Source organism: Oncorhynchus masou, chromosome 12, assembly GCF_036934945.1.
Source record: "Oncorhynchus masou masou isolate Uvic2021 chromosome 12, UVic_Omas_1.1, whole genome shotgun sequence".
Taxonomy (NCBI): Eukaryota; Metazoa; Chordata; class Actinopteri; order Salmoniformes; family Salmonidae; genus Oncorhynchus; species Oncorhynchus masou.
In genome coordinates, this window is record NC_088223.1 from 35,479,602 (window position 1) to 35,491,577 (window position 11,976).

Below are 11,976 nucleotides of genomic sequence, written 5' to 3' on the forward strand. Positions count from 1 at the left end.
TCTGCATCTCCAGCCATCGAAAAACTCCTCCAATGGCATGACATCCTCCTAGCAGCTAGCTAGGCTCAGTGTTTTTAACTTGGTACATAAATTGATACACTAGTTTATTAGCTATGGTAATGACTGACCTGTGATCATTGCCCTTCGTTACATTCGTCCGTTTTTGTCCAAAATATTGAGTTGAAACTGAAAGTGAATCCCGTGCATCCCGACTGGAGGTAGCAAACAATGTACCAGGCCAGCTGTGATTTACAACCTGATAGCAATATTTTGTGGACTATCAAATGTATTGGTGAATTATATTAATCTGGCAGTCACCTCCATCCATCTATTCTGCCGACAATGCCTAAGTGTACATCATGGAATGTTGAGTAAAATAGAACCTATTTTTAAAACCTCTTAAAGTTGGTTTTATAGCATAAACTGGGAATTTGATTTTTTTTTTTTTACTGATAAAGGTTTTTCTGTTTCATATCTGCAAAGTAGTTAAAACGCTGTCAGTTCATCTTTAAAGGTGCGGGTGCACTGCTTTTGTAAGAAGAAAGAAAATTGCAAAAAAAATAGTTAAAATGGTTTATATTCATATTTTTCAGGCGGTGCTGTAGCACCCTCAGCACCCCTACTTCCCGCGGCTATGGCTACAACTATTTGAAGTGAGCTAGTTGAAATGCAGAGATCATTTAATGAACACATGGTCCGATCAAAACATGGTGCAATTTCAGTTTCAAGGTATGACTCAAACATCTGTTGAAATCGAGTAAAGTACAGTCAAAACACTCATTTGAATACAACATCTTTTCTAAGGGAACGTGTTTTTATTACATGTACAATAACGTACACAATTTAACCAAGGTCACACAAGAGACCAGTAGTAATGATAAGAGGTATATCAGTGATTACAGTAGCACGTCACGTTTTAATTAAACCTCTTCTTAGCACGGCGCTGCGGAACCCTTCTCGGCTCCCAGCTGACCTTCTTCCAGCAAAACAGCAAACACATGACCAACGTCATCCCTACAAAACACGAGGAATGTGGGTCTCACACTGAACTGCACCTCTTGGGACACCCAACCACCTAGGCACACTCAGTCAGAGCAATTACACCTCTGCAGCTAGCCCAAAGACAAACAAGAAAGGAAACAAATCTAAAAAGAGAAAATAAATGACATCCCTGATATTGAGAAAATTGTTTAACTTAAATATATATATATTTAATATATTTCTCTCTATATTCTGATCAGTCCCCATTAGAGTCTGTGTCATCATTAATATAGTCTTCCTCTATAGGCGTTTCCCTGTTCTGTGTCCCCCACTCATCCTCATCATACTCAATACTGTCATTATCCTCCAGTAGTTCATTCTCAGGCTCAGCCCCACCTGCGGCTGCTTCGTCCTCTGCCCCGCCGGGCGCTGCAAACTGGCCTAGATCCCCGCCTGGCGCCACGTAGCCATTGTTGTTGGAGAAGGGTGCCTTGTCCCGGACCTCCTCCTCAATATACACCTTCTGGTGGCACATGGGACATGTGTCCTGGATGTAGAGCCACTTACGGAGGCAGAGTGCGTGGAAGTAGTGTTGGCATGGGGTGATGCGCGCAGACGTGGCAAACTCCTGGTAACATATAGCACAGACGTCCTCAATGTCGCGCAGCTGGTCGCCCTTCACCTCCGGCAGAGAGTTTATCTTCTTGACAGCCGTACGCCGGTTGATGAAGGTCTTCCAGCCGTTCTTAGCCTGCAGGTAGATGTTGAAGTAGGCGTGGAGGCACATCATGCAGGCGCGGATCTTGCTGCCCGCCTCAAACATCATGGTGTAGGCGCCGTTGCCAAACATGATGACTCCAAAGACAAACTCGATGACGCTGCCCATGGAGCGCACGTAGTAGACGTAGTCGTCCAGCTTCTCCCACAACACGTTGTAGTAGCCATCCACCATAAAGAGGCCGTAGACCGTCAGCGACACCACCACCTTGAGGCAGAGCTCAACGCAGAAGGCAGTGACGGCGAACAGCCAGGTGTTGAGGGCATAGTGGTGCCACAGGGCGTAGCTGAGCACAACAGGCAGCACAAACAGACAGAGCGACACCAGCAGAACCGGAAAGTGGCGGCGGAAGGAGGAGACGTGCGAGGCACTCAGCGACATGAGCACGGGGTCCGTCATGCCATGGATGAAGTGCAGGATAGCAGTTAGCAGAAGGCACATGTTGCGGCTGAGCCGTACCAGCCGTTCCTCAGGGTCCAGACCACTCAGGCCCGTTTGCAGGGCCAGGATGAAGAAGAGAACGGGTGCCACGAAGCCCAGCCGCTTGTCCTCCTCCTCGGTGGAGCCGATGAATGCTAGGATGCTAAGCCCCAGGTAGTGCGCGATGGAGGAGATGACGGCGCTCATGCCCAACACTGTCAGCATAGAGTCACAGCCGCTGATGATGAGGTTGCTGAACAGGTCCCAGAAAACGTCCCACGTCAGGTAGCTGTGGTCGCCGCTCTCGTGCCGCACCACCTTGACCACGTAGACTAGGATGATGGCCTGCACTGTCATGCGTGTGAGCCAGAAGACACGCAGCACGTCCGGGAAGCGGATCCTCTTCCAGGTGTCCTCCACCAGAAGCTGCAGCCCGTAGATGCGGTACATGTGACGCACCAGCAGGTAGACATAGCGGCAGGAGTAGTAGAACCACTTGAGCTTAAGGGCCAGGCACACAGCTGTGTTCAGAGCCAGTGCCAGGCCAGAGGCCACCGCTACCAGTTGCCGTACGTCCACGGGAAGCTCGATTATGAGCCCCAACAGCGGAATCATGATATCCAGGACCATAAGAGCAGCAAACACAGACTGAAGGTTTAGCAGCACCACATAGCCCATGCCAAAAAGGAGTTGCACCACAGCCATGCCCAGCCATAGGGTGGGCCCATTTCGTGGGACGAGTCTGAAGCCCAGCGCTGCTTTGTAGTAGGCGCTGTAGAAGTCTATGTGAGATGTGGCGTAGTAGTTGATAAGAACGGCCGCCACTCCCAGGAGCACAGCGAAGAATAGTGTGTAGACCTTGAATAGGGCCTTCTGTGACAACACCAGGACCACACTGGAGACCGTGATACCTGAAACAAATTGAAACCATATTGTCAACATACAAATTGTTTCTGCAGTGCATGCAACAACAAAAATGTTTTACCTTCATGCCATCACAAGAAATAAACCCCCTACTGTATAACAAGTATTGATTTATGATAAGGTTTTGATCTACAGTTAGCTGGAGAGGAATCAGTCATTTGGCAGTATCTTACTGTTTAGGCAAACTATTTGCCAGAAAATACCGACCCTAGCATTAATCTTCGATGTATCCGTGTGGATAAAGGTCTAATGGAGTACAGTGGCATATCCCATCAATGCATCAAGGTATGTTTTCCGACCCATATCTCACGCCGGCTCCATGGTGTCTTAATGTAACCATGATTGCGTTCCTACCCCAGTGCAGCTCAGTGTAAACAACCACAACGGTAGGGTCGGATTCTTCTGGCAAGGCAAACTAAAAATGTGTCTGAAAAACATTACATAGGTCTAAATGACATGTTTGCAAGGAGGGAGTAGTATGGTACACTACATGGCCAAAGGTATGTGGACACCTACTAGAACATATCATTCCAAAATCATGGACATTAATATGGAGTTGGTCCCCCTTTAGCTGCTATAAGACTCCACTCTTCTGGGAAGGCTTTCCACTAGAAGTTAGAACATTGCTGTGGAGACTTGCTTCCATTCAGCTACAAGAGCATTAGTGAGGCCAGGCATCGATATAGGGCGATTAGGCCGGCTCGCAGTCGGTGTTCCAATTCATCCCAAAGGTGTTCGATGGGGTTGAGGTCAGGGCTCTGTGCAGGCCAGTCAAGTTCTTCCACACCGATCTCGACAAATAATTTCTGTATGGACCTCACTTTGTGCACAAGGGGCATTGTCATGCTGAAACATGAAAGGGCCTTCCTCAAACTTTTGCCACAAGGTTGAAAGCACACAATAATTTAGAATGCTGTAGCGTTAAGATTTCCCTTCACTGGAACTAAGTGGCCTAGCCCGAACCATGAAAAAAAGCACCAGACCATTATTCCTACTCTACCAAACGTCACAGCTGGCACTGTGCGCATTGGGGCAGGTAGCATTCTCCTGGCATCCACCAAACCCATATTTGTCCATGGGACTGCCAGATTGTGAAGGGTATTCATTACTCTAGAGAATGCATTTACCCTGCTCCAATGGCGGCGAGCTTTACACCACTCCAGTCGACACTTGGCAATGCGGCTGCTTGGCCTAGAAACCCATTTAATGAAGCTCCCAATGAACAGTTATTGTGCTCACGTTGCTTCCAGAGGCAGTTTGGAACTCAGTAGTGAGTGTTGCAACCGAGGAAAGACGATTTTTACACTGTACAGCACTCGGCATTCCCGTTCTATGAGCTTGTGTGGCCTACCACTTCACGGCTGAGCCATTGTTACTCCTAAACGTTTGCACTTTACAATAACAGAACTTACAGTTGACCAGGCAGTTCTAGCAGGGCAGAAATTGAAAAGAACTGACTTGATGGAAAGATGGCATCCTATGACGATGCCACGTTGAAAGTTACTGAGCTCTTCAGTAAGGCCATTCTAATGCCAATGTTTGTCCATTATGGAATGCCGTTTGGATAAAGCTTGCTGGCTGATTATAACGTTAGCGTTTGGCGGTCGAACAAATAATGCCTTATTACCAATGCGGTATTGTAAACACATTGTTCGTGGCCAGTGTGTGCTTGTTTGCAGACTTTTTTAGTACAGTTTGACAGTGGTGGCGCTTGGCTTGCACGTGCACTATTTGACGTGTCCAATAAGCTTGTAACCAATCAGGACCTGGGTATGACTGCATGTCATAATAATTTAACACGTTCATTAATTTTGTACATAGTTATTACACTCACTCGTATTTCATATGTCACAACGATTCATCAATATGTATGCTATGATGCTGGTAAAGTTGTCTTGCGCACCTGTCCTTCCCCAAGCTCTGGACAGTGCTGGTCGTAAAAAAGCTAGCTAGCTGATGGATGCAAACAATGTTCTTCCCCAAAAACGACAATCTGTTTCAGTAGCTATATAGTTAGTTAGCTAACTATATAGCTAGGTGTCATCTAAAATAACCCTAATTTACAAGACAGTTCTTATTTGATTAATGGTGGTCGGACCCATCTATGTGAAGCTAGCCACAATAGTGGACTTTGCGGTTAGCCTTCAAAATTGACAGTGATGCAATTGAATACAAATAGAATTATGTCATAATTGAATAGATCATGTTAAACAAGGTTGAAATGTTATTTGAAATCAAAAGATAATTTGTTAATTTGACAAAAATCACACGGGATGTATTATACTTTAGAATTGCACAGGGGCATACTTATTTCACTGGTACAGCCTTACCTATGGATTGTGGATCAATGAAATGGGGTATTAGTCTACTCAGTGACACCCAGAGAACATTAGTGTCGTAGCTCTTATTGCAGGACTCTCAAACAACTCAATTGAGGGTCATTTATTGTGTATTGAACACTAATTCAGAGGAAAAACAATACTGTGTTGATGTTTTGAAGTCTAATAACTGAGGACATTGGGAAAAAATATTGGGTGTGGAGTAGACTGACACCCCATTTCATTGATCCCCAATCCTTAGGTAAAGCTGTACAGTGCAATATGAATGTCAATACACACAATATGCTGACTGGGGAGCTGATTTCACACAGTCACAGTCCCATGATAAGAACTACAACGCTAATATTTGCGTAAACTCTTCACAGTTGTGTTGAGGGTGTCACAGAGTAGACTGATACCCCATTTCATTGCTTCACATTATCTCGTCTAAATATGGCATGATTTCACCAATTGTAACCTTCTGCATCGCTTTCAAAAGAGGTACTTTTATTTTGAAGGCAAACCGCAAATTTCACTAATGTGCCTAATCATTATTGGCTAGCTTCACAACATAACCCGGTCAGGTCGAGCCTCACTAGCCAGATGAAGCTAGCTGGCTGCTTATAACGTTAGCGTTCGAACAAATAATGCCTTATTACCAACGCGGTATTGTAAACACATTGTTCGTGGCCAGTGTGTGCTTGTTTGCAGACTTTTTTAGTACAGTTTGACAGTGGTGGCCATTGGCTTGCACGTGCAAATTCAGAACATACAACAGAAGTGTTATTTGACGTGTCAAATTAAAAGCTTATTTAACGCGTCAACGAGTGTTATTTGACATGCATCTAAAGACCCAGGCGGCGTTCCATAGTCTACGGAGACGACATGCATGTGTGCTCGACTTTATACACCTGTCAGCAACGGGTATGGCTGAAATAGCTAAATCCACTAATTTGAAGGAGTGTCCACATACTTTTCTATATATAGTGTAACTTGTATACTAGGTAGGTCGGCTGTTTGTCACGCAAACATTGTGTTGGAAAAAAGGCACATTGAGTTCTGCAAGCTAGTTAGACGTGTGTTTGACATCTAACCATGTTTGTCTGACAGTGTTGACAAGACAAGATGAAGGCCACACCGTGAACTATTTGTCCTTTATGGACAACTGGTTTAGCTTATTCTTCACAAGTTTACTAACTACTTGGCCCGAAGTAAAATATCTTAAGACACCTGGCTGGCATGCATTTGTTAGACAGGCATATGACCAAAATATTAGTTAACGCATTACTTAGTTGGCTAGCTAACTGTACGAGGAAGCATACAATTCGTTGGGGTAGAGTTATTAGCTACTTAGCTGGCTAACAACTGCGCAAAACAAGGTCTTCGAGGTGTTATCGCTGGTAAATCGGCTTTGGAAGGAGTGGACTGTAGACGAGGCCCTTCGCCATTTACGTGACACGGCTCAGCCACCCTGAAGTGTACAATAGTAACTAACTAGCCGTCAAGAGGGTGGTACTTGCTCGCATGTAGGTGTCCAAAACGAATAATTATCTTACCCATGACTCGGATTAAAATCTTCCCCGCTGTCCCGGCCCATCCTGACCCAGGATCATAGTAAGAGTTAAAAATGGCGTCGATAATAAAGATGCAAGGGACGCGAAGTGCCACATCCAGCACGGTCAAGGCTTGTTGGCCGATCCGGACATTAGCTGATGCCATGGCTTACGATGTAAGTCCTTGGAGGACTCTGTCACTCCGTTTTAGAGTTTAAAAACCCCAACTTCTGGCTTCTTTCAGTTTCAACTTCCCACACGTTATTTAACGGGGTCCGTACAATCCGCCATCTTCGCCTGTTGCTATGCAAAGAACGCGGAAGTTGCTAATCTTTTTGAACCCTCTCGGACACAGATAGAACAATGAGACACATTTCACCGGATGTACAAATGTGAAGCATCCGGTTGTCGTTTCCTTTCACTACCAAATATGGTGGTGAGAAGAAGCCCAGTGGCAGGCTGTGGGAAAGATGGAGCAAGATGGATTTGGCGAACAAGTAGCCAATTTTCTCATTTATGAAACATTTGATCTCAATACAGTTTTCTGTTTTCAAAACTATAATATGTTAAGAACATAGTGGACTAAGTGTTGTAGATTTTATCTTTTGCCAAAGTTTCTAAAAGTTGCGTTTTTTAGAAGGGGTGCAAAGGGCAAATTGATTTATTGCACACACGAACTTCAGAGTAGGCGTTCCCTAACGGAAATATGCAAATAAGTCATAAAACGCGGCAATAGGCTTTCGCTAGCTCGTCCTTGGCTTTGCCCACCTCATTGCTTGTTCTTCCCACTATGATTCATTTATTCCATTTGAAACGACAGGCCGTGGCCTATCTTGCGTTAGTTATAAAAAAAATCTTTGCCTCGGACGTGAAAAGGTGTGGCCTGTGACATTGTCGACATGCCGTTATGGCACTTTCAAGACAACAGGGAACTCGGGGAAAAATCGAGGTCAAATCATAACGTCAGTGATATTCAGGTCTGAACGTTGGAGATCTAGAAAGATCTGTCGTTCTGCCCATGAACAAGTTAACCCATTGTTCCTAGGCCGTCATTGTAAATAAGAATGTGTTCTTAACTTACTTGCCTAGTTAAAAAAAAAATGAACCACAGGTTCGAGATTTCCGAGTTCCCAGATGTTTTAAATGAGATATTACAGCTGTTGAATATCTGGCTTTCAGCAGCGTTCAGTAAATCACTAAAAACATTTTAATGTATGTTTTTGCAATCGATGATGGTTCACTTCCAACTCTCCCTGGAACATAATTAAATGCATGAGGGGGTTCTTGCTCAATCTAAACACACACAGATCAGTCAAATGACACCTGGCATGTTGATTAATTTAAGGGCCGATTCAGACTTAGGAAATGTACACCTTCCCTACGCACCTCTCAGTATTTGATATTCAGACTACCTTATCCAATCACCTAATGTGCTTTGCAGGTGTGGCTACCTTGCGAGCTCTGATCAATTTCATTCAACCACTGAAAACCCTCCCACTTACTGGCCAACAGATTTTCGAGTTTTCATTCAATAGCTGTTTCAGCACATTTACAAGTATTTGATACACTGCCGATTTTGCAGGTTTTCCTATTTACAAAGCATGTATAGGTCTGTAATTTTTATCATAGGTACACTTCAACTGTGAGAGACGGAATCTAAAACAAAAATCCAGAAAATCACATTGTATGATTTTTTAAGTCATTAATTTGCATTTTATTGCATGACATAAGTATTTGATCACCTACCAACCAGTAAGAAATCCAGCTCTCAAAGACCTGTTAGTTTTTCTTTAAGAATCCCTCTTGTTCTCCACTCATTACCTGTATTACCTGCACCTGTTTGAACTCGTTACCTGTATAAAAGACACCTGTCCACACACTTCATCAAACAGACTCTAACCTCTCCACAAAGGCCAAGGCCAAAAGGCTGTGTAAGAACATCAGGGATAAAATTGTAGACCTGCACAAGGCTAGGATGGGCTACAGGACAACATGCAAGCAGCTTGGTGAGTAGGCAACAACTATTGGCGCAATTATTAGAAAATGGAAGAGGTTCAAGATGACGGTCAATCACCCTCGGTCTGGGGCTCCATGCAAGATCTCACCTCGTGGGGCATCAATGATCATGAGGAAGGTGAGGGATCAGCCCAGAACTACACGGCAGGACCTGGTCAATGACCTGAAGAGAGCTGGGACCACAGTCTCGAAGAAAACAATTAGTAACACACACTACGCCATCATTGATTAAAATCCTGAAGCGCACGCAAGGTCCCCCTGCTCAAGCCAGCACATGTCCAGGTCCGTCTGAAGTTTGCAAGTGACCATCTGGATGATCCAAAGGAGGAATGGGAGAAGGTCATGTGGTCTGATGAGACAAAAATAGAGCCTTTTGGTCTAAACTCCACTCGCCGTGTTTGGAGGAAGAAGAAGGATGAGTACAACCAAGAACACCATCCCAACTGTGAAGCATGAAGGTGGAAACATCATTCTTTGGGGATGCTTTTCTGCAAAGGGGACAGGACGACTGCACCGTATTGAGAGGAGGATGGATGGGGCCATGTATCGTGAGATCTTGGCCAACAACCTCCTTCCCTCAATAAGAGCATTGAAGATGGGTCGTTGCTGGGTCTTCCAGCATGACAATGACCCAAAACACACAGCCAGGGCAACTAAGGAGTGGCTCCGTAAGAAGCATCTCAAGGTCCTGGAGTGGCCTAGCCAGTCTCCAGACCTGAACCCAATAGAAAATCTTTGGTGGGAGCTGAAAATCCGTATTGCGCAGCAACAGCCCCGAAACCTGAAGGATCTGGAGAAGGTCTGTATGGAGGAGTGGGCCAAAATCCCTGCTGCAGTGTGTGCAAACCTGGTCAAGAACTACAGGAAACGTATGATCTCTGTAATTGCAAACAAAGGTTTCTGTACCAAATTAAGTTCTGCTTTTCTGATGTATCAAATACTTATGTCATGCAATAAAATGCAAATTAATTACAAAAAATGCACAAAAAAATACAGACCTCTCCATGCTTTGTAAGTAGGAAAAACGGTAGTGTATAAAATACTTTCTCTCCCCACTGTATCTTAAGCCATCCCTTTAAATACATTGTACCTTTTTAGTAAAAATGTTGTCGACAAGCTCACTAGAATATATTGAGAGAACTGGGTTCATATTAGGGATCAATGAAAGAAAGCCATCCATCTATATGCTTGTTCGTCTCTGTTTCATCAAATTTAAAAATACTCATCTTGTAGATTGTTTAGGAACGTATTTATGAATCATAAAAAAACAGGTTTGGAGGGCCTGTTGCGAAAATAAAGAAACCAGTGGTTCGATTAATTCTAAAAATGGCCACATTCAGTTCTTCAATCAATGGTTATGTTGGAAGGTTAGTGTACATAGAATTATAATAGTGTACAATAGGCTATACCCTTGTCTATTGCCTGCACTAACCATGGAACTGTGTGATAACACAGCCAAGTATTGCGCCATGTGTCGGGTTAACTGTTACAGCTTGGTCTTCGCTCCATAGCGATTTAATTAGCCTATGTCTTTTTTTTTTATACACTGCTCAAAAAAATAAAGGGAACACTTAAACAACACAATGTAACTCCAAGTCAAGCTTTTGTGGAGCGATGGGTAACGATGCTTCGTGGGTGACTGTTGTTAATGTGTGCAGAGGGTCCCTGGTTCTCGCCCGGGTATGGGCGAGGGGACGGTCTAAAGTTATGTTACACTGGTGCGGTTGGCCCTTGGTTCCTCCTAATGCAAGACAATGCTAGACCTCATGTGGCTGGAGTGTTTCAGCAGTTCCTGCAAGAGGAAGGCATTGATGCTATGGACTGGCCCGCCGTTCCCCAGACCTGAATCCAATTGAGCACATCAGGGACATCATGTCTCACTCCATCCACCAACGCCACATTGCACCACAGACTGTCCAGGAGTTGGCAGATGCTTAAGTCCCGGTCTGGGAGGAGATCCCTCAGGAGACCATCCGCCACCTCATCAGGAGCATGCCCAGGCGTTGTAGGGAGGTCATACAGGCATGTGGAGGCCACACACACTACTGAGCCTCATTTTGACTTGTTTTAAGGACATTACATCAAAGTTGGATCCGCCTGTAGTGTGGTTTTCCAATTTAATTTTGAGTGTGACTCCAAATCCAGACCTCCATGGGTTGATAAATTTGATTTCCATTGATAATTGTGTGATTTTGTTGTCAGCACATTCAACTATGTAAAGAAAAAAGTATTTAATAAGAATATTTCATTCATTCAGATCTAGGATGTGTTAGTGTTCCCTTTATTTTTTTGAGCAGTGTATTATCAACTGTTACTAATGATCCTCAGCAACAACCACACAGCCATGACAGCATTTACAGAGGAAGCAAATTAAGGGAAATTAAACAATGTAATTAAATGTAATGATAGTGTAAACTTTACCAACAGAAGGGAATGAACAGTAAATTGGCAGTTGAAAATGTGTGGTTATTAGGCCTACTGATGGTCAATACTGATAGCGGCTAATATTTAACATAATAGAAATAGTAAACAGAGAAAGTTGGGGTAGCCTATACTGTAATTAAGACATTCGAATGTGCCCATCCCTGCATGTTAAAAGGATGTACGATTAAAATTCTGCATAATGGCACAGCATTTCATAAACTTTACTGTGGGAAAGTTGATATGCGTCAGTTTACTGCCATGTGACTGTTTCACATTCGTGTCCAGCGATTATAAGGTCAAATAGATCTTAAACAAGTGTAAATTATATTTACAATTCACTTACCCAAACAGATTACTAATTTATTATCAAGTTGTAAATTACAGTGCATGGAGAATGATGTTATTTCTCTTGGAAAAAGTAAAGTATTCTGAACAAAAATGTAAATGCAACAATTTCAACGATGTTACTGAATTACAGTTCATACTGCAGGAATTACAGTTCATACTGTAAGGAAATCACTCAACTGAAATAAATGAATTAGACCCTAATCTATGGATTTCA

The 11,976-nt window shown here is 43.7% G+C and overlaps 1 protein-coding gene across 1 annotated transcript; it reads right to left on the bottom strand.

The window, feature by feature from the left end:
• Positions 1–795: 795 nt before the first annotated feature.
• LOC135549933 (E3 ubiquitin-protein ligase RNF139-like) lies at positions 796–7,299 on the bottom strand. The gene is made up of 2 exons (XM_064980332.1): positions 6,978–7,299; positions 796–3,090 (listed from the first exon to the last, which is right to left on the bottom strand). Exons 1-2 carry the CDS (start codon positions 7,138–7,140, stop codon positions 1,238–1,240), a joined length of 2,016 nt encoding a protein of 671 aa, XP_064836404.1. The 5' UTR covers positions 7,141–7,299; the 3' UTR covers positions 796–1,237.
• Between the last annotated feature and the right edge of the window lie 4,677 nt (positions 7,300–11,976).

Coding starts and splice junctions, on each gene's coding strand:
- LOC135549933 (XM_064980332.1), bottom strand. CDS start 7,140: ATGGCATCAGCTAATGTCCGGATCGGCCAACAAGCCTTGACCGTGCTG. Junction 3,091..6,977: donor GATTTTAATCCGAGTCATGG/GTAAGATAATTA, acceptor AATTTGTTTCAG/GTATCACGGTCTCCAGTGTG.